Here is a 23,580-nt window from a genome sequence, read left to right as displayed (position 1 = left end):
AGACAACCTGGAAACAACAAACACTGCAAAGTCTTCCTTACAAACATTTGGGGCTGCTCACAGACTAGTCAAGCAACAACCTGACATAGTATTTCTCATGGAATCATACGTTATATCATTATTGCATCATACCATTGGCTCAGACAATGTCCCAACAAACCCCATTGCCCTCCTTGTCCCATCAGGAATACAGACAGAACAGAAGTGGTGGCACAGTGGCATACAGTTGGAAGGGAGTTGCTTTAGGAATCTTCGATATTGACTCCAAACCTCATGACATCTCAAGGCATTGGGTCAAACATGAGCAAGCAAACTTCAGACTGATTACCTTGCACAACCCTCTGCAGCTGATGAAGCACTGTTCAAAGTTGAATACCACTTGGAGGAAAAACCAAGTGGCAAGGGTGACAAAATGTAGTTTGGGTGGTAAATTTCAATGGCCACTAACAAGAGTGGTTCAACAGCGGTACTGCTAACAGGGCTTGTCAAGTCCTAAAGCATACAGCTACAAGACTGGGTCTACGGCAGGTAGCAAAGGAGCCAACAACAGGGAAACATAGCTGACATTCATCCTATCCTCACCAATCTGCCTGTCCAAGACAGTATCAGTAAGAGCCAAACCATCAATAACCATGAGACAGTCTTTGTGGAGACAAAATCCCATCTTCACAATGAGGATTCCGTCCATTTGGTGTGTAGTACTAGCATCGTGCAAAAATAGGCTAAACTTTGAACAGATGTAGTAACTCAAGACAGGGTATGTGTGGCACTGTAGGCCATTGAAAGCAGCAGGATTGTATTCAGACACAACCTGCAATCTCATGGCTCAGTATACCCACTCTACCATTACCAACAAGCCAGGCGATGAACCCTAATTCAATGAAGCTACAAGAAAACTAAGCAAGGGACAGTACCAAATACTCCCAAAAATGAGCATCAAACTGGTGTAGTTACAACACAGGACTGCTGGCATGCCAGACAGCACAAGCAGCAAGAGACAGTCAGGGTTAAGTGATTCCACAATCAACGGATCAGATCTAAGCTCTGCAGTTCTAATACATCCAGTTGCGAGTAGTGGTTGATGATTAAGTGATTCACTGGAGGAGGAAGGTCCATAAACATCCCCATCTTCAAGATGGGGAGCCAACACTTCAGTGCAAAAGACTGAAGCATTTACAACAATCTTCAGCCAGAAGTGCCAAGCCAATGATCAGTTATAGCCTACTCTGGAGGTTCTCAGCTTTAAAGATGCCTGTCTTCAGCCAATTTCAACTTCCTCCATGGAACAGCAAGAAACTGTTGAAAGCACTGAGAACTGCAGAGGCTATGGGGCCCATCAGTCTATTCCAGCAATAGTACTGAAGACACACCTCTAGTCAGTCACTGGCCTTGTACACAAAAAAACAGGACAAATCCAACTCAGCCAAGGACCACCCCATCTGTTCACTCAATCATCCATAAAAAGTGATTGATGGGATAATGAACTGTGCTATCAAACAATTTTATTTGCAATAACTTACTCACTCATGTTCAGTTTGAGTTCTGCCAGGTGCACCTTTCTCATGGCCTCATTCGAGTTTTCGGTCAAAGACTGGCAATAAAGCTTAAATTCAGAGGTGAGGATAGAGTGATTGCTCTTGACATCAAGGTTGCATTTATCTGAATGGCATCAGGGAGCCTAGCAAAACCAAGAACCATTGGGAATCAGGGTGAAAACTCTCAACTGATTGAAATCATACCTAGCACCTAAAGGAATAGTTCTGGTTGCTGGAGGTCAGTCATTTCAGTTCTTGAACATCTCTGCAGAAGTTCCTCAGGGTAATATCCTAGGCCTAGCCAACTTTCGCTGCTTCAAAGACTCTCCCTCCATCATAAAAGGTCAGACATTTGCTGAAGACTGCACAACATACAGCGTCGTTTGTGATTCCTCAGACATTGAAGCAGTCCATTTCTGAATACAATGAGACCTGGATAACATTCAGGTTTGGGCAAACAAGTGGCAAGTAACATTCATGCCAAACAATGAAAGAGCATGATCATGTCCAGGGAGAAAGAATCTAACCATCAGCCTTTGAAATTCAATGACATTATCACAACTGAATCCCCCACTATCAACATTCTAGAGGCTAGTAATAATGAACTGGACTAGCAATAACAAAAACAGTGGCTACAGTAATAGATCAGAGACTGGCATCCTGCAGTGGTTAACTCACCTCCTGACTCCCTGAAGCCTATCTATAAACTGCAAAGCACAAGTCAGGAGTGGATGACTGGACGTCAACTTGCCTGGAAGACAGCAGCTCCATCAGCACTAGAGAAGCTTGACACCATTCAGGACAAAGCAGCCCACGTGATTAGCTCAAATCCACACTCACTCCATCGACTCCTAGCATGCAGCAGCATCAGTGTGCACTACCTACAAGATGCACTGCAGGAATTCATCAAAGCTCCCTGGACAGCCCCTTCTAAACCCATGACCACTATTATCTAGAAGAACAAGGGAGCAGACACATGGGAAAACCACCAGTGCAAGTTTTCCTTCAAGCCATTCACTATCCTGACTTGGAAGTACATTGCCATTCTTTCAGTGACTCTAGGTCAAAATCCTGGAACTTCCTCCCTAACATTGTGGGTGTCCCTATACACTAAATAGACTGCAGCGGTTCAAAAAGACAGCACACCACTGCTCAAGGGCAACTAGGAAAGGCAATAACTGCTGCCTCCCAGCCAGCACACCTACATCCCAAGAATAAATAAAACAAAAATTACGATCATGATAATAATAATAGGTTTTAAAAGAATTTCTTTAATTTAGTGTCCGATTTTGTTGGATTGAGTAAATTTTCAATAAATAAAATTATTGACGAATTAGCAAATAGGGAACTAAATTATATTTTGTTTGAGTATGTTAACTGCAAACACTGTGTAAGGAAAAATGTCATATGGCCCAGGTAAAAACTAAAGTCATTTGTTTATGATGTAAAATTAGACTAAAAAATATGAAAGTGCTTTTGAAATCTGTGCAACTTTTACTCTAAGACTTAAAATGTTTTGTTTTGTAACTTGGTAGGTGTACAACAGGCCTATTAGCTGTGTATAGTTATTTGGAGCTTAAATTTGTTTTAGACATCTATAGTTGTTGTGGAGTCACATGCAGTTCTTCTGGTTAAAGGATATTGATAGGTTTTGAAGAACATTCTGACATATGAGTTGGGACAACTGAGCTGGGACATCTGAGCTGGGAGGTGGCACTGCGTGTTCTAGGCTGGGTCAACATCTTGGAATTCCCTCCCTAATTCCTGCCATTGTGGGTCTATTCACAGAAGATGGACTGCAGCGGTTCATGAAGGCAGCTCACTTCTCTCGGGGCAACTAGGCTGGGCAATAAATGTTGGCCAGCCAGCAACGCCCACATCCCATGAATGAATTTTAAAGAAGGCAGACATATACACTGTTCTACCAGTGTGACCTTATCCTGCAGAAGTTTATGAAGTTAGCAAGCTAGGAGAAAGAAGCTGTTAGAAAATCATCTAACAAAGTGATTAGCATATCAAGAATGAAATCAGGTGACAGTGGGAAGTAATGGCACATTATTTTTAAAGAAACCAATGAGGAATGGGACAGACATGCTTGCCAGTTCAAAACTGACTGAGCTATACCAGTAAGTTAATGAAAAATTGGGGTGTCTCTGATCATGACCAGGACAAGAGGCTAGCAAGGATTAACAGGTGCTGCTTCTTAAGGGTTTAATATACAAGGGAACACTGAAGACAGAAAGGAAACTTCAGTCAACAGAACAGAATGAGAGACATGTGCATGGACAACTGGTATCATACTGGATAAACTGAAAACCACTGTTTTTATCAATTATTATTTATTTTGAACTTGTTACAGTAAATTTAATAAATTCTGTAAAACTTTATGAAATCTATTTGTACCTGAAATGGAAATTGTAACTAATCAAGACTAGCAAACTTTTAGATTGAGTGTGAGGGATCCAATTTAGAACTGTAATTGACATAAGGTTTTAAAATTGAAGTTTAAAGTGAACCTCAATATTTTTCATTCTGTCTCACCTACTTCATGAAGAATATTCTGAATTTTAAGAACCATTGATACTTACAGCAGAGGGAGATAATTAGGTCCTAGCAGCGCAACATGTACAAACTCCAACCTGGAAGCACTGAGTTATAAACAAATACCTGATGCAGCAAATGTGTGTTCATTAGAAAAATGTGGCGATTAAAGCAGTCTGATCTAGCTGTTTAGAAGCTTATAAAGATAAGATCAATGACTTGATTGAGATAATTAGGATAAGGCCTACCACATAAATGGAGGAACCATGGAAGAAACCAGATTTGGAAGTTTTTTATTCTCAAAAATGACTAAACCAATGGCACTGGATTCCAGACTGATTCTTTAAAGGTCCTTATGGTAGAAATAGATGAACTTCTGGAATAGGAGGCAGTTACAACACATGGAAGGCAAGTAATAGATCATTTTTGGGCAATAATTAACAGGTCTGGCGCATGTAGGGGAATAATTAAGTTTTTTTGGTGAGGAAACTCAAATCAGCTATAGGAAGTGATAACAGGCAAGCACAATGGGCCTTATGACAGCTTCTGGGTCTTTTGTACACAACAAAAAAAAGCTTAAAACTCAAAACCACTCAGGAATTGAGTTAATGTTAAAAATCAATTTATTAAACTATATTTGTGAAGATTTAAAATTACATCTTAAAATTGTACAACACAATTCAATCAAATTAATGTTTTAATAACCATGAAACTGACTGAATCCAAAGTAGAGCTTTTACAACACATGAAAATGTTAACTTTATGAACTGTTATATTTGAAAGTTAAGCTAACTGCAAAAATGTATCCAAACTGACACTTAATCAGGTACTGATAGAAGATATCAGCAGTAAACTAGAATGTTCCATTTGTGAAAATACAGATTTGAGAACCTTGTTCCTACTTACAAAATTAACGTTTTTTCCTTACAATTCCTAAAACTCCAGTGTAATTATTTACAAATCAGTTTTGAGATAGGGAAGTGCAGAATTAACAGACTTATTTTCTACTCATCAACTAGAAAATCAAGTTCAATAAAATGAGAATTATAGAGTGTGTTGAATAACTTTTTAAACTGTAGTAAAATAATCAAAGTTTGTATACTGTCTCTTAATGGTCAGACTGCATTTTATTCATCATACAAAAACCCACCTTGTTCTGAGAATTAGATTTACCATCTAGATCAGGTGATCGTGACCTGGGACTTGGCCATTCCTCACCAATCAAGGATGTTCGGAGAGAAACTTTGTTCAGCTGCTGTACGTACAGAAACAGCAGAAACTGCAGTGTGTCTACTGACAGCTGGGAGGAAAGAAATGGCTCAATTTAAATCAGTGTTTGTTTAAAAATTACAGAACATATAAATCCTTCAAAGTATTTTGCAGAAATAGAACGCATAAAAAGTAAAATGATCATTTTAATAAGCTCAACATAAAATCTATTAAAATACTATTAATAATACTAATGTAGTTAACATTGAGGCTTTATCGAAAGCACATCATTAATTTCATTTAGAGTTATCACTAAAAGATCCATTGTAAAAGCCTTCTCTTCAACTAGGATACAAGTCTGGATAGCCTCAAGACGACTTATCCTTTATCTTTTCTGAATTTCCTCACACCTGGTGTTAAGGATGTCATCTGATTTCCTAGTTTTCTAATTATCTGCATTTGGCCTTGTGTCAAAACACCTATCCAATGATACCAATTCATTCCTGTCAATCATTACGATGGATGAGATTAGAAAATCTCCCAGTTCAATTAATTATTAACCTGCATTATTTTTGTAGTGAAAGTTTTCCGAAATGTGCTTTTTATTAAATACAAACACCAATTGATAATCAATAAGGTTATGAGATACTAATATAGTTCAGTGACAAACACTTGTATAAATACATTATTAATATGTGCCAAAGGTAATTAAAAATACTTCCAACTACCCAAAAGTTCAGTCAGAAAATGCATCACATGGTAAGTAGTAGTTCTAAGCAGACCAGGCGTTTCTCAAAAACCAACCTTAATCTGCATGAAGCACAAGATTTGGTTGGATGTTTGCTCGCTGAGCTGGTAATTTATTCTCAGATGTTTCGTCACCATGCTAGGTAACATCATCAGTGAGCCTCCAATGAAGCACTGGTGTTCTGTCCTTCTTGCTATTTGTGTACCTTGGTCTGTTGTGGTGGGTGATATCACTTCTGGTTTTGTTTCTGAGAGGATTGTAAATGGGGTCCAGATCGCTATGTTTGTTAATGGAGTTTCAATTTGAATGCCAGGACTCTTGGAATTCCCGTGCATATCTTTGTTTAGCCTGTCTCAGGATGGATGTAGTGTCCCAGTCAAACTGGAGTCCTTCTTCATCTGTGTATATGGATACCAGTGAAAGTTGGTCATGTCTTTTGGTGGCTAGTTGGTGCTCATGTATCCTGGTGGCTAGCTTCCTGCCCAATTGTCCAATGCAATGTTTGTTGCAGTTCTTGCAGGGTATTTTGTATACGACGCTCATTCTGCTGGTTATTGGTACGGGGTCCTTTAAATTCATCAGGAGCTGTTTCAGTGTGGTGGCAGGTTTATGGGCTACCATGATGCCTGGGGGCCAGAGTAATCCAGTCATCATGTTTGAGATATGGCAGGGTGGCTAGAATCTCTGGGCGAGTTGTCTTCTTGTTGTGGTCTGTTTCTCCACAAATACGGATGAGAAATTTCAGGCCAAAAAACTCGGTACACTAATGCAACTAACCATGAATGGACAAGTACACTAGAGCGAGCTTTCAACACTAAACAACAGCAAACCAAGACAAAGAAAAGACAGCCCTACAAGAAAGAGTGGCCAAGCTCACGCACAATGACAACATAGACAATTCAGACACTTGGATAAAGAACCTGTCGGACCGATCATTCCCAGATACAAAGAACAGCGGTCCTAGCATAAGGGATGCACTTCAACACAGGGACGCGGACAAAAAGGACTTCCTAGCAGCACTGGAATCCACCCTGAAAGACAACAGACTTGTGGAAGAAACCCAGCAGGCCATCAGACAGACAGCAGCACTAACACTAAGCAGAAAGAAACAAGGGAACACTCTTGACACACTGGAAGGGAAAGCCGTGGAAAGGACTCAGAAAAGACAGAAATATCATAATCCTACCAGCAGACAAAGGGCACATGACCGTCATCCTGAACAGAACACAATACATTGAAAAAGCAAACACATTACTTGCCGATACCGATACCTATCAACAGGTGGCACTGGATCCAATTCCACAGCTAGAAAACCATATTAAAGCATCCCTGAGGAAACTTCACAAGACAGGTGAAATTAACAAGACAGACCTCCAAAGAATGAAATCCGAAAGACACAACACATCCAGTTTCTACAGATTACCAAAGGTATATAAACAAGGGACTCCCCCTCAGACCCATAGTCTCACTTCCTGGTACACCAACATATAGACTGACAAAAGAACTACAACTCAAACTGAAATGCCTATGAGAAGGCTCAAGCCACTCCATCCACTCCGAGGAATTCCTTCACATCGAAGACACCAAGGTAGAGAATGCTGAGGTCATGGTTTCCTTCTACGTGATGGCCCTATTAACATCATTAAGCATTACCCTCGCCGAAGAAACATTGGCCTCACTGCTAGATGAACCAAGGACACAAACACATGACAGCACCAACTCCATCAGCAAGGACAGCATCCTCAAACTAGTAGACCTGTGCCTCTCAACCCAATTCACCATCAAAGACAAGATCTATAAACAAATCAATGGGATGTCTATGGGATCACCAATATCAGGGCTCCTGGGTAGGCAGTTATGCAGAGGTTAGAACAAACAGCCCTTCCCAAGGTCCAGCCCAAACTCTGGGTCCACGATGTGGATGACACCTTTGTCAACACCAAATTCAACGAATTAGAAGAAACCCACAAGCAACATCCTTGCTGGTATGAAATTCACCAAAGAGAAAGAGAACAACAGATGCCCCTTCCTAGACGTCAAAATAGAATGAAAAGCCAATGGAGAGCTGCAGACCAGCATCTAGAGGAAAGCCACACACACACTGACCAGATACTCAACTACAGGAGCAATCATCCCAACATCCACAAACGGAACAGCATTGGGACATTATTTAAATGAGCCACAACATACTGCAGTACCAATAACTATGAGAAGCCCAGGAAAAATACCTATACAACGTAATCAGGAATAACAGGTACTTGAAAAGCGCAGTCCACCGATTCCTACACAACAGACCTTATCAAGAAGACAACTCGCCCAGAGACTCTAGCCACCCTCCCATACATTAAAGACATTGTGGAGATGACAACCAGTCTACTCTGGCCCTATTTCATCATGGTAGCCCCACAAACCTACCACCACACTTAAACACCACCTGATGAATTTGAAGGACTCCGTACCAACAACCAGCAGAACAAATGTCATATACAAAATACCCGGGAAGGACTGCAACAAACATTACATTGGACAGACAGGAGGAAACTAGCCACTAGGATACATGAGCACCAGCTAGCCACCAAAAGACATGACTAACTATCACTAGTATCCATACAACATATGAAGAAGGACTCCAGTTTGACTGGGGCAATGCATCCATCCTGGGACAGGCTAAACAATGAGACACACGGGAATTCCTAGAGTCCTGGCATTCAAACCAGAACTCCATTAACAAACTTATCGAATAGGACCTCATTTACCAACCTTTCAGAAAAAGAACCAGAAGTGATATCACCTACCATAACAGACCAAGACACAGAAATAGCAAGCAGGACAGAACACCAATACTTCATTGGTGGCTCACTGATGTTACCTCGTATGATGATGAAACATCTGAGAACAAATCCACCGGCTCAGCGAGCAAACTTACAACCTGATCCACAATCCGAGCTACAAATCTTTTCCAAAATCGCAAGCACAAAACTTGGTTAGTGTGGAAGCAGTTACGATGCAAAGAGTTAGCTAGGGATATTGTAATGAATACAATAGATTTATTGTAAATTTGTTTTTTAAATGCTGGAAGAATGATTAAGTTAATCTTTGATCACTAACTTTGTACTTTACTCAAGAATTCAATTCAAGGGAATTAAAGTGAGGAAAGAAAATTTATATTTTACCCAGCTGAATAGTTCAATGGAAACACTATTTGAAATTTATAGTGCTAACTAAACAATTTTAAAATGCAATTTTTCAATAAGACCCACTGCAACTCTCACTAAAACAAGTAAAACTCGTGTGAACGTGACTGTCACTGTGCCATCCTTTCACTGTGTTTCTTTAGCTAAAATGGCAGCATGCTTGATCAAAAATATATCCAGTTGTCAGAGTTTTTGGTCCTCCTCCAATGGATACCAAATCTAGTTTATCTTTTGCACTGGGACATATTTCCATAGCTGGAAATGTGTTGCTGGAAAAGCGCAGCAGGTCAGGCAGCATCTAGGGAACAGGAGAATCGACGTTTCGGGCATTAGCCCTTCTTCAGGAATGAGGAAAGTTGGTCCAGCAGGCTAAAAGATAGGGAGGAGGGACTTGGGGGAGGGGCGTCGGAAATGTGATAGGTGGAAAGAGGTCAAGGTGAGGGTGATAGGTCAGACTGGGGTGGGGGCGGAGAGGTCGGGAAGAAGATTGCAGGTTAGGAAGGCGGTGCTGAATTTGATGGATTTGACTGAGACAGGCTGGGGGGAGGGGAAATGAAGAAACTGGTGAAATCCGAGTTCATCCCTTGTGGTTGGAGGGTTCCTAGGCGGAAGATGAGGCGTTCTTCCTCCAACCGTCGTTTCGCGGTGGTCTGACGATGGAGGAGTCCAAAGATGTCCGTGTTGATTTGGTCGCCTGAGATAGAAATAGAAAGGTCGAGGAAGGGGAGGGAGGAATCTGAGACAGTCCAGGTGAATTTGAGGTCGGGGTGGAAGGTGTTGGTGAAGGGGGCAGTAGGAGGAGGTATCTGCGAGCTGGCGTTTGGCCTCAGCGATGTAGAGGTCGGTGCGCCAAACTACTACCGCGCCTCCCTTGTCTGCTGGTTTGATAGTGAGGTTGGGGTTGCAACGGAGTGAGTGGAGGGCTGCGCGTTCCGAGGGTGAGAGGTTGGAGTGGGTGAGAGGGGTGGGGGAGTTCAGGTGGCGGTTAATATCGCGGCGGCAGTTGGCTATGCAGAGGTCGAGGGCAGGTAGGAGGACAGCACGGGGTATCCAGATGGATGGGGTGTGTTGGAGGCGGGAGAAGGGGTCGTCAGAGGGTGGGCGGGAGTCTTGGTTAAAGAAGTAGGCACGGAGGCGAAGGCGGCGGAAGAATTGTTCGATGTCACGCCGCGTGTTGAATTCATCAATCCGGGAGCGTAGGGGAATGAAGGTGAGGCCTCTGCTGAGGACTGATCTTTCATTCTCAGAGAGGGGTAGGTCTGGAGGGATAGTGAAAACACGGCAGGGCTGGGAGCTAGGACCTGGTGTGGGGCTGGAGCTGGGTGTGGGGGCGGGGTTAGGTCTGGGGGCGCCCTTGACCATGACCCCACCCCCCACCACCAAACCATCATCTCCCAGACCGTCCATAACCTCATCACCTCGGGGGATCTCCCATCCACCGCCTCCAACCTCATAGTCCCACAACCCCGCACCTCCCGCTTCTACCTCCTGCCCAAAATCCACAAACCTGACTGCCCCGGCTGACCCATTGTCTCCGCCTGCTCCTGCCCCACCGAACTCATCTCCGCATACCTTGACACCATCCTGTCCCCCTTAGTCCAAGAACTCCCCACCTACGTTCGGGACACCATCCATACCCTCCACCTGCTCCATGGTTTTCGCTTCCCCGGTCCCCAACGCCTTATTTTCACCATGGACATCCAGTCCCTGTACACCTCCAGCCCCCATCACGAAGGACTCAAAGCCCTCCGCTTCTTTCTTTCCCGCCGTACCGACCAGTACCCTTCCACTGACACCCTCCTTCGACTGACTGAACTGGTCCTCACCCTGAACAACTTCTCTTTCCAATCCTCCCACTTCCTCCAAACGAAAGGAGTAGCCATGGGCACCCGCATGGGCCCCAGCTATGCCTGCCTCTTCGTAGGATATGTGGTACAATCCATCTTCAGCAACTACACTGGCCCCACCCCCCACCTTTTCCTCCGCTACATCGATGACTGTATCGGCGCCGCCTTGTGCTCCCACGAGGAGGTTGAACAGTTCATCCACTTCACCAACACCTTCCACCCCGACCTCAAATTCACCTGGACAGTCTCAGATTCCTCCCTCCCCTTCCTCGACCTTTCTATTTCTATCTCAGGCGACCGAATCAACACGGACATCTACTACAAACCGACCGACTCCCACAGCTACCTAGACTACACCTCCTCCCATCCTGCCCCCTGTAAAAACGCCATCCCATTCTCCCAATTCCTTCGACTCCGCCGCATCTGCTCCCAGGAGGACCAGTTCCAAAAACGCACATCCCAGATGGCCTCCTTCTTCAAGGACCGCAATTTCCCCCCCGACGTGGTCGACGATGCCCTCCACCGCATCTCTTCCACTTCCCGATCCTCCGCCCTTGAACCCCGCCCCTCCAAACGCCACCAGGACAGAACCCCACTGGTCCTCACCTACCACCCCACCAATCTCCATGTACAGCGCATCATCCGCCATCATTTCCGCTACCTCCAAACGGACCTCACCACCAAGAATATATTTCCCTCCCCTCCCCTATCAGCATTCCGTAAAGACCACTCCCTCCGTGACTCCCTCGTCAGATCCACACCCCCCACCAACCCAACCTCCACTCCCGGCACCTTCCCCTGCAACCGCAGGTGGTGCAAGACTTGCGCCCACACCTCCCCCCTCACCTCCCTCCAAGGCCCCAAAGGAAAGTTCCATATCCGCCACAGATTCACCTGCACCTCCACACATATCATCTATTGCATCCTCTGCACCCGATGTGGCCTCCTCTATATTGGGGAGACAGGCCGGCTACTTGCGGAGCGTTTCAGAGAACACCTCTGGGACACCCGGACCAACCAACCCAACCACCCTGTAGCTCAACATTTCAATTCCCCCTCCCACTCCACCAAGGATATGCAGGTCTTTGGACTCCTCCATCGTCAGACCACCGCGAAACGACGGTTGGAGGAAGAACGCCTCATCTTCCGCCTAGGAACCCTCCAACCACAAGGGATGAACTCGGATTTCACCAGTTTCCTCATTTCCCCTCCCCCCAGCCTGTCTCAGTCAAATCCATCAAATTCAGCACCGCCTTCCTAACCTGCAATCTTCTTCCCGACCTCTCCGCCCCCACTCCAGTCTGACCTATCACCCTCACCTTGACCTCTTTCCACCTATCACATTTCCGACACCCCTCCCCCAAGTCCCTCCTCCCTATCTTTTATCTTAGCCTGCTGGACCAACTTTCCTCATTCCTGAAGAAGGGCTAATGCCCGAAACGTCGATTCTCCTGTTCCCTAGATGCTGCCTGACCTGCTGCGCTTTTCCAGCAACACATTTCCATCTCTGATCTCCAGCATCTGCAGACCTCACTTTCTCCTCATATTTCCATAGCTGTCTTCCCGGACTTACTGTTCCATTTTCTGACCAAGACTGAATGAAGGCAGCTTAACAAAACTGGTGGCTGATATTTAAAATGAATTGCTTGCCAGAGTTTGCAGTCATAATTCTTAAATTAGGGATGTTTAGTTGTCATTCCATTTAAATTTATTGTTTTGTTTCATAAATCTAATGCTAACTAGCATATAGAATAAATGACATGAAGTATTAATAAGGGGACTTTCTAAACAAATATACCTGATAGTGTTAGAAATCACAAAGATCTATGATAGATTCGCATTGATAACTGTCATTCTGATATAGATGTGAAATCACTCACTGGGTTCCTTTTTAATAAAACATCCACAACTTGGGGTCTATGTGGAGATGGTCATGTGCCAGCATACCTCATCAGTGCTCTTGATAAAAAGCTATCTATAATCACTATTCAAGGTTCACAAAGCCAGTCAGTAATATACTGCAGGGAATTTTTAGCTGATACTTTTTTTTTCTATTGCAGAGTAAAATGAAGAATTCACCAAAATTAAAGTCAATACCTTACTTTTCAGTTTGTCAACTTCCTCTTCTGACCTGCAATGAGATACTGCCTCAGCCCACTCCAGCCTCTCCTCTGAACTTCTCTCTAGAAGACTGTCAAACGTTTCAAAATACAGCCAAGCCAAATATTCAGCCAGTTGCAACTTTCCACAAGCAATGTGCCTCCACATTGGCCAAGAAAGTCTGGGATAACCACCATCTCCTCCCTTTGTTCGAACATATGTTGCCATTTTTCGAAGGTAGTGCATACTGAATTTTGAAGGAGGTGGGATCTGCAATACCCCAACAATGAAGGTTTCATGTTTTACCCAAAGATGAACACTTGGCTGCTCCATTTCTGCAGAAAAGAAAATAGTTTACTTCAGTGTTGGTTTAATGATAGCAATAGAAGCCAATGATTTTCACCAATGACTCTGTTTCATTGATAATGCGACTTCATTCAGGTGCAACAGATGGAGTCAGCTGAAGTAAATCCCTGTTTCAGTGTTCGGTTTCCATGCTAGTGAGTGACTGGCTCCCCTATTTGCCTTTTTCAACAGGAGTTTCATTTTAAAATTGTTTGAGCTGGTTGACATAGGGCCGGGTAACTTGACTGATGGCATCTTTTATGTTTCTCTCCCACTCCCTTATCCCTCTTCTCAATGTTATCCCTCTAGTTTGGGGATTATGCTGCTCCCTGATCCTTTCTCTAGGTGTCAACCCTCTGACTTGCTTAATTCCCACAAGTTAAAGCTGCTCTTCTTGACTTGTGCTATTTATGTCTGGAGCCCTCACAGCAACGGTTCAGGAGAGGGAAGTGATGTGTGGGAGAGGCGGAGGGTTAGGGTCATCAAGAAGGACTGTCCACAGTAGTTGGAAGAATTAGACATAAGCTAAGGAGATAAGGAGAAGAGGGTTAGCAAGATGAAGGGGGAGTAGTGAGCATGAGGTTCAGCAAGCAGGATGGATGACTAAAAGGAGAGGCAACAAGTGGGAGGTGATTAGTAAGTTAGGATAAAATAATTGTTTTTAGAAGTTACTTTACATTGCTAAATTGCTATTGGTATTTCAATTAACGGGGTATAATTTTTACTTTTTCCTGATGAGAAAGATCCTATAGAAATTAACTGTAGCTTTTACATCCGTTTTAATGGGCAAGTTGGATTTGCTTAAAGTTGTTCGAATAAAATTGCACTTGTTCAGGAACGTGACATCAAATGAGGACTTACTGCCTGTAGTTTTAAATTTTCACGACCTTATCTATTATCAAATTTATTCTCAGTTTTAACCAAGAATACTCATACAAAAACACACAAAAATAGTTTACTATGAAGAATCTTCTTACATTTGTGAACATTATTTTTGATAGAAAATATAAATTTAATTAAAATAGAACTACCATCTCAATGTGATTCCAATAAATAAAATTTAATGATATTCAAAAGACTTGCTCATTGAAAACATTCACATTCTCCCAGTGAAGAAAAATTATCTTCATGAATCCAATATAAAGTAATAAGCTCTACATCGAGATAAGAATTGGAGTCAACGTACACTAAAATAATCCTCAACACCAAAAAGAGGAAAAATTAAAATCATTCACTAGTTTTCTTATTATTGTTCATTGCATCTCTGTAATGCAAAACCCCCTCAGACGTACTGAAACTGTAGTGTCCATATCGGTAATATTGGGCCTTGATATTAATAGCTAGTAGTATGACTGACAACATTAAAATTGCAATGCTTTGATTAGCCTTCATATCTCCCCGGTCTCCTACTAGAGTTTTACTCTGAGAGCTAAGCTAATAAAAAGTGCAACTTTGATATGAGGTAAATACTAACCTTTGGAAGGAGTTTGTATACAGATCTTGTTTACTTAGAGTGAATAATACTAACCTGAAATTTCTAAACTGTAGTCAGGATTAATCCAATAAATTTGTTAAAGTTCTTCCACTGTGACTCCAGGTTATGTGAACATCTCTGTATTTCTGTACCTATGTATTAAAGAGATTCAGAGAAAATCTGTAAATATTACATCTGTATTCTTTCTAAGCAAAGAAAACAAAACAAAGATTAAAACTGTAAAATACAAATATCAAAAACAACTATATAAATTAGGTAATGGCTTACTTAAAAGGTTAGAGATTGTTGAAGGAGGAACAAAAACTGATAAATGGCTTCAATAGAGGGTCAAAAGAGTTAGATTAGAAATATATTCCAGGGATTATGGTAGCATCATGGTTATCTAAGTGGGCTAGCAATATTGAGGCTAGACTACTATTTCCGAAATGAAAATTTAAATCCATCCACAGCCGCTTGGGGTTTTAAATTATTTGGTATTTGTCAGCCTGGAGCCCAGTTACAAGTGGAGTTCCGCAGGGATCAGTTCTGGGTCCTCTGCTGTTTGTAATTTTTATTAATGACTTGGATGAGGGAGTTGAAGGGTGGGTCAGTAAATTTGCAGATGATACAAAGATTGGTGGAGTTGTGGATAGTGAGGAGGGCTGTTGTCGGCTGCAAAGAGACTTAGATATGATGCAGAGCTGGGCTGAGGAGTGGCAGGTGGAGTTCAACCCTGCCAAGTGTGAGGTTGTCCATTTTGGAAAGACAAATAAGAATGCGGAATACAGGGTTAACGGTAGGGTTCTTAGTGAGGTGGAGGAACAGAGGGATCTTGGGGTCTCTGTTCATAGATCTTTGAAAATTGCCACTCAGGTGGATAGAGCTTGTAAGAAGGCTTATGGTGTATTAGCGTTCATTAGCAGAGGGATTGAATTCAAGAGTCGTGAAGTGATGTTGCAACTGTACAGGACTTTGGTTAGGCCACATTTGGAGTACTGTGTGCAGTTCTGGTCACCTCACTTTAGGAAAGATGTGGAAGCTTTGGAGAGGGTACAGAGAAGATTTACCAGGATGTTGCCTGGAATGGAGAATAGGTCGTACGAGGATAGGTTGAGAGTGCTAGGCCTTTTCTCGTTGGAACGGCAAAGGATGAGGGGTGACTTGATAGAGGTTTCTAAGATGATCAGAGGAATAGATAGAGTAGACAGTCAGAAACTTTTTCCCCGGGTGCAACAGAGTGTTACTAGGGGACATAAATTTAAGGTGAAGGGTGGAAGGTATAGGGGAGATGTCAGGGGTGGGCTCTTTACCCAGAGAGTGGTAGGGGCATGGAATGCGCTGCCTGTGGGAGTGGTAGAGTCAGAATCTTTGGTGACCTTTAAGCGGCAATTGGATAGGTACATGGATGGGTGCTCAAGCTAGGACAAATGTTCGGCACAACATTGTGGGCCGAAGGGCCTGTTCTTTTCTGTATTGTTCCATGTTCTATTTGCCATTCATACAATTTATCTGGCATAATACAGCCTTTGTACTTTAGTTGGAGCGGCAGCTGTCGTGAGGAAGATGCTGCTCAGGAACAGAACTGTTTGTTAGCAGGATTTTAGGTGACTGGTACAGGAGGCTGGGGTGACTTGGATGTGTTGGATGGTGGAGGAGTGGGCTGAATGACACCAATGCAATTGGATGCTAGAGTGTTGTCTAACAAACACTATGCAGCCAACGCCACCCAGAACCTCATGGCTGCGGTACTCGGACAGCACACAGGAGGATGAGGTGGCTGGAGTGCAGGGTGAGTTTCCGGGTGAACTTATTCCTGTCTACTTGGAATTTGACATTGTTGACAAAGCAAACCCTCCCTTGGGACACATTTTCCCATCCCAAGGAAATTCCCTTTGTGTCCTTCCAAATAAGAGTGTTTTCCTGCACAGACTGCTGCACACTTTCCAATTCCTCGTTTTTGACAACTCCCAGGATACAGTCTTGCGTTATGTTCTACCTTCCAGCAGATATACTCAGTGGATGGCTCTTTTGTAAGGAAGTCCCCTTTCCATCAAGGATCTAGGGTGGAGTCTGCTACCTGCAGCAGTCTCATGCAATTAAAACTTCAAGTAAGTTTTACAGGCTACGCTTTGTTTTTGTGACCTGCGGGAATAAACTTTTCATGTTCACTTTTTGAATGTTTGTGTTTGAGACAACTGTTTTGTTTATTTTTAAAAGGGGTCGCTTTTAAATTTCTGGTTGCACTTATGCCCCACGCTCCTGATCTATGACCACCTTGAGAGACGAAGAGGTGGTCAAATCAGAGGACCACTTTGTGAGATGGCTCCTGGGCCTGGCTAAAGATGGCCATTAACTGGTCAACGCAGCAGCCCTTGAGGTAGTGCCTACTATCTACACATTTTGAGGTCGAGGGGCTCAATGAGGCATTTAGGTACCGTTCGGTAATTGGGAGGGGAGAAGACTAGGGCAGCAACAACATTTTAATCTAACTCTTGACGACTTTCCACTTTACTTTTTAAATATATTCCAGAGGCTACCTTGTTATGAATCAACGAGTATTTAAGGAAGGAGGGGGGAAGAGAGCGAATTAATTCGTTTCAACTCTGCAAATTTAGAGGGAAAAAGGCATGAAGGTGCCTATAAACACATGCAGTTCAGAAGCAAGAGGGAAAGTTGAGCAGCAGCAGCAACAGGGAGGGGGTGAGCAAATACAAAACAGCAGTTAGGACACCGTCTTTCCTTGCAGCAGCGAAGCAGTTTTCTTCCTATCCGTAGAGCCCGCCTGGATCAGAGAAGCGAAGGCTATCCGGCCCCTCAGTCACTGCAATCCCTCCAGAAATCAGATCATCAACACGGTGCTCCTTTAGTAGGGCCCGCTGGCCGGGCCAGACAGCGCCTCTCTCCCTGCAGTCTCGCCGCCGCCGCTCACGGTGTGCAGCTGCGCAACTCCCAACTCGAGATTGCGGCGGAAAGGCGGGCCTCAGCCCATCGGGGCCAGGCGTGGCGGCGGCGGCAGCAGCAGCAGCAGCATCCTCAATCCTCACTGCCGCTCGCAACCTGTTGCATGTCAACGCGGTTGCAAACGGATAGACTGTCCATCGATATTATCTCACACACATTTGCAAAAGTACAACAGCACATAACGTGGTGCAATTCTCTCAACACCTGGCCATTTCGCTATTCGGGGCTATTTGAAAAAAAGACATACAGTTCTTTTTCGAACCCTGGGCTTTGGCTTCAACTCAACCAACGTTTCAGTCGCCTTACTCGAGCTTCTCTCGGTCGCATTCTTGCAGTTGGTCGGCCCCGATCTTAGTGAATGGCCTTCTCTTGCTGGACGTCGGCAGGACTTTGCATTTTCAGTGTTTACACATTATCTATACTTGCAATAAACACAGAAAATGCTAGGGGAAGAGGTTTAGGTGCTTCTTCGGAGAGACGAGAGACCGTGAACGTGGCTGGTATGGGACTATTCGTCAGAACTGGGAAAAGTTGTTCTACCTTATCATAGGTCTTCCGAGTTCAAACCCTGTTCCAAAAAACCTGAACCCTTAATTCTGTTTTATCACAAATGCTGTTGTTACGACACGGGATAAACTTTCCTGCTTAATTTAAAACCAGTAACATAGAAAAGATTTATCCCGTGCAGTAATCTGAAAAATTCGAGTGGCCAAAAACTAGTTAAAGTAAAAATTCACGACTTTATTTCTTAAAGTATAACAGAGAATGATTAACTAACAACTATGTACAAGTCCTTACTCCAACCTATCTTTTACCTCCCCTTCTACAATACTAATCAGATAACACTCCCAATTAAGATTTACAAAACAACACTTCTTACCTCAAAACCAGGCAGCTTTTGGTTCTATTTAGATCTTCCCGTGTCTTAGGGATTCTGCTTCACAAGTTACTGATTGAAAACAGTTCTTTTAAAAGAGTGATTTTTCAGGCTGTCTTTTACCCGCTATGGCTTGGCAGTTCTCCTTCCAACTGTTCAATTTTTCCCCGGTCTCATCCGATTGTGACATTGACTTTTAAGATTGTCAATATACTCAATTCAAACTTGATTGGAAATTGGTATTTTTTGGGGAATAATTTAAACCGATTGGCCTAATTCAAATTTTTTTTGTCATTTCCGGGCAACTCTGGTAGCTGGAGCACATGTTACATTGTGTCTTATTGAGAACACCCGGTGCGGTCACTGCTAGCTTTTAACTCTCTTAAAAGGTATAATAGTTCACCCACATCTTCATAATATCTCCCCCCTTAAGAAAAAAATGAACCATCATAATGAAAAGATGGCTTCACTTTTTTCTCTACTTTTTAAACACATTATCCTAACATACAGATAACTTTTAATATAAGTTCACCTTAATTTCTTTCCATATACGTTTATATATATATATAAATGAAGAAAAATCTCATCTAAACTCTATCAGTTAAATCCGCGATAACCCATCTGCAATTATATTCTTCCGACCTACAAAATGTATGATGATTAAACTAAAAGTCTGTAACATAATTAAATAGTCTCATATTTTTGTAATTAAAGCTTTCTAAGAGTGTAAGCGGATTGTGATCTATGTACAACCGTCTGCGACACATTGTTCGTGACATACACATTAAAATGTTGTAAGGCTAGTACCAAACTCAATAGTTCCTTTTTGAATGTGGAGTATTTCTTCTGGTGGATGTTGATCGTCTTTGAAAAGCAACTAACTGGCAGTTCAATCCCATCCTTATCTTCCTATAGGAGTACAGCTATGTCACTAGCATTGATGGCGACTTTAGAATGTTTTGAAAGGTTTGGTGTAGCTAAAACTGGTTTGGTGGTTAATATTGATTTCAAATCATCGAATCCTCCTGGCATGGTTCTGTCCACCAAAACTTTGTGTTCTTCTTCAGCAAATCGGTTAATGGTGCCACTACACTGCTGAAGTTTGGAACAAACTTCCGATAGAATCCGCTGAGTCCTAAGAATTGAAGCATCTCTTTCTTCGCGGTTGGTCGTGGAAATTTCTCGATGGCCTTCGTCTTTGAGTTCCATGGGGTCAACCTTCCATGACCGATGTTATGTCCCAAAAACGTCACCTCTACTTTCGCGAATTCCGTCTTATTTATCACCAGTTTTGCTTCTCGTAGTTGTGCTTTGCCAACTTTACCATGTGATCTTTCCAGGACTTACTAAAGATCACTACATTGTCCAAATAGACTGCACAGTTTGTTAACCCAACCAGAACTCTCTTCATGAGTCTTTGGAATGTGGCGGGTACGTCCTTCATTCCAAAGGGATTCACTTTAAACTGATATAGCCCATTTCTGGGGTTACAAATGCAGAAACTTCTTTTGCCAACTCTGATAATGTGTGGTTACTGGCAGGTACCTTTAAGTCCAACTTGGTGATGTAACTGGCTTGTCCGACTTTCTCGATACAGTCCTCTAATCTAGGAATTGGATATGAGTCAGATTTTGTAACAGCGTTGACCTTACAATAGTCCACCAAGAATCGTTGAGTCCTGTCCAGTTTGGAACTAAGATGATCAGTGAAAACCACTCGCTCTGGCTTGGTTCGATGATGTCCTCATCGAGCATGGCCTCCACCTCGATCTGGACCTGTCTGGCTTTGAAAGGATTAAGCCGATTGAGGACTGTTTTATCGGAACAGTATTTCCTACATCTACTTCATGTACAACAGCATTAGTCCTCCCCATCTAATTCTAACATATGTCCTTATACGGCAGTAACAAATCTTTCAACTGCATTCTATTCTCCTGAGACAATGGCTTACTAACCTATCCTACTCCTCAAGGACTTCTTCATTTTTTAAATCTATTTTCAGGCAGCTCAAAATCCACATTATCTGGATTTGATTCCGCACTCTGCAGGACAGTGACAGAGTGGTTTCAACATGTTCACATGACATACTCAATACCTTTCTTTTCTATCTGGCATCTTGACTAAATAGTTCCCCTGACTCAACTTTATCTCAATTAGATAGGGACAACTATAAGGGTTCTCTTATCAGCATTGGATTGGGATATCTGGTCAGCATGGACGAGTTGGACCAAAGGGTCTGTTTCCATGCTGTTGTACATCTCTATGACTCAATGAGAGATTTAACCAAGTAGGTGAGTTAGCTAAACAGCATCTAAAGAGGGCACAGTGTAGAAAAAAGCAGGTGGTAGATAAAAACTCTGAGACTGGGACATTTTCCTGAGGGGATAACATGTTAGTACTGTTACCAGTGATTAGAGAACCCTTCAAAGCCAGGTATAGTGGTCTCTATCTAATTGAGATAAAGTTGAGTCAGGGGAACTATTTAGTCAAGATACCAGATAGAAAAGAAAGATATTGAGTATGTCATGTGAACATTTTGAAACCATGTTATACTTGAGAGAAAGAAATGGAGAAACAGGTGTTTGTTACTGCCCTGCATAGTGCGGAATCAAATCCAGATAATGTGGATTTTGAGCTGCCTGAAAATAGATTAAAAATTAAATAGATTAATATATTAATAAATTAAACTCCATCTGCCAGTTCTCAGCTCATTGGCCCATCTGATCAAGATCCCATTGTAATCTGAGGAAACCTTCTTCGCAGTCCTCTACACCTCCAATAATAACTATATCTCTTATGCTCACATCCAAATGACTTATATAAATGATGAAAAGTAGTGGATCCAGCACCGATCCTTGTGGCACTCCACCAGTCACAGGCCTCCAGTCTGAAAAACAATCCTCCACCACACCACCACCCTCTGTCTTCTACCTTTGAACCAGTTCTGTATCCAAATGGCTAGTTCTCCCTGTATTCCGTGAGCTCTAACCTTGTTAACCAGTCTCCCATGGGGAACCTTGTCGAATGCCTTACTGAAGTCCATATCAATCATGTCTACCGCTCTGCCCTCTTCAATATTCTTTGTTACTTCTTCAAAAAACTCAATCAAGTTTGTGAGACATAATTTTCCACTCACAAAGCCATGTTGACTATCCCGAATCAGTCCTTGCCTTTCCAAATACATGTACATCATGTCCCTCAGGATTCCCTCCAACAACTTGCCCATCACTGACGTCAGGCTCACTGGTCTATAGTTCCCTGGCTTGTCCTTACCACCCGTCTTAAACAGTGGCACCACGTTAGCCAACGTCCAGTCTTCCGGCACCTCAGCTGTGACTATTGATGACTACCTGTGACAAATATCTCAGCAAGGGGCCCAGCAATCACTTCCCTAGCTTCTCACAGAGTTCTAGGGTACACCTGATCAGGTCCTGGGGATTTATCCACTTTTACGTGTTTCAAGACATCCAGCAATTCCTGCTCTGTAATATAGACGTTTTTTTTAAAATGTCACCATCTTGTTCCCTACATTCTGTATCTTCCATGTCCTCTTCCACAGTAAACACTGATGCAAAATACTTGTTTAGTATCTCCCACATCTCTCCGGCTCCACAAAAAGGCGGCTTTGCTGATCTTTGAGGGCCCTATTCTCTCCCTAGTTACCCTTTTGTCCTTAATGTATATATAAAACCCTTTAGATTCTCTTTAACTCTATTTGCCAAAGCTATCTCATGTTCCCTTTTTGCCCTCCTGATTTCACTCTTGAGTATACTCCAACTGCCTTTATACTCTTCTAAGGATTCATTTGATCTCTCTCTTGTCTATACTTGTCATATGCTTCCTTTTTTTTTCTTAACCAAACCCTCAATTTCTTTAGTCATCCAGCATTCCCTACACCTACCAGCCTTTCTTTTCAACCCAACAGGAATATACTGTCTCTGGACTCTCGTTATCTCTTTCCGAAGGCTTCCCATTTTCCAGCCGTCCGTTTACCTGCGAACATCTGCCCCAATCAGTTTTTGAAAGTTCTTGCCTAATACTGTCAAAATTAGCCTTCCTCCAATTTAGAACTTCAATTTTTGATCTGGTCTATCCTTTTCCATCACTGTTTTAAAACTAATAGATTTATGGTCACTGGCCTCAAAGTGCTCCCCCACTGACATCTCAGCCACCTGCCCTGCCTTACTTCCCAAGAATAGGTCAAGCTTTGCACCTTCTCTAGTAGGTACATCCACATATTGAATCAGAAAATTTTCTTGTACATGCTTAACAAATTCCTCTCCATCTAAACCCTTAACACTATGGCAGTCTCGATCTATGTTTGGAAAGTTAAAATCTCCGACCATAACCATCGTATTATTCTTACAGACAACTGAGATGTCCTTACAAATTTGTTTCTCAATTTCCTTCTGAGCATTAGAGGTCTGACTATAATACGATCCCAATAAGGTGATCATCCCTTTCTTATTTCTCAGTTCCACCCAAATAACTTCCCTGAATGTATTTCCAGAAATATCTTCCATCAGTACAGCTGTAATGCTATCCCTTATCAAAAACACCACTCCCCCTCCTCACTTGCTTCCTCTTCTGTCCTTCCTGTAGCATTTGTATCCTGGAACATTAAGCTGCCAGTCCTGTCCATCCCTGAGCCACGTTTCTGTAATTGCTACGATATCCCAGTCCTATGTTTCTAACCCTGCCCCGAGTTCATCTGCCTTCCCTGTTAGGTGTTTTACATTGAAATAAATGC

At 42.8% G+C, this 23,580-nt stretch overlaps 1 protein-coding gene across 4 annotated transcripts in view; it reads right to left on the bottom strand.

The window, feature by feature from the left end:
• The window catches only part of tbccd1 (TBCC domain containing 1), a 77,127-nt gene that overhangs the window by 8,828 nt on the left and 44,719 nt on the right, over positions 1-23,580 (bottom strand). Inside the window, exons 1-4 of one of the 4 annotated variants that reach the window (XM_087988705.1) lie at positions 17,735-19,434; positions 15,048-15,147; positions 13,172-13,509; positions 5,227-5,376 (exon numbers count right to left, since the gene is read on the bottom strand). In XM_087988705.1, coding sequence (XP_087844831.1) covers positions 5,227-5,376; positions 13,172-13,507 — 486 coding nt within the window. In that variant the 5' untranslated portion in view covers positions 13,508-13,509; positions 15,048-15,147; positions 17,735-19,434. Of the gene's footprint in view, positions 1-5,226; positions 5,377-13,171; positions 13,510-15,047; positions 15,148-17,724; positions 19,435-23,580 lie in introns of those variants that run through there. The other 3 variants (XM_087988704.1, XM_043692979.2, XM_043692978.2) reach the window with 3 other exon arrangements.

Source organism: Chiloscyllium plagiosum, unplaced genomic scaffold (assembly GCF_037043375.1).
Source record: "Chiloscyllium plagiosum isolate Xiang-an unplaced genomic scaffold, Cpla_swu_hap1 HiC_scaffold_7, whole genome shotgun sequence".
Classification (NCBI taxonomy): Eukaryota; Metazoa; Chordata; class Chondrichthyes; order Orectolobiformes; family Hemiscylliidae; genus Chiloscyllium; species Chiloscyllium plagiosum.
Note: the sequence above shows the minus strand (reverse complement) of the source record. Positions and strands in the feature narration are given on the sequence as shown.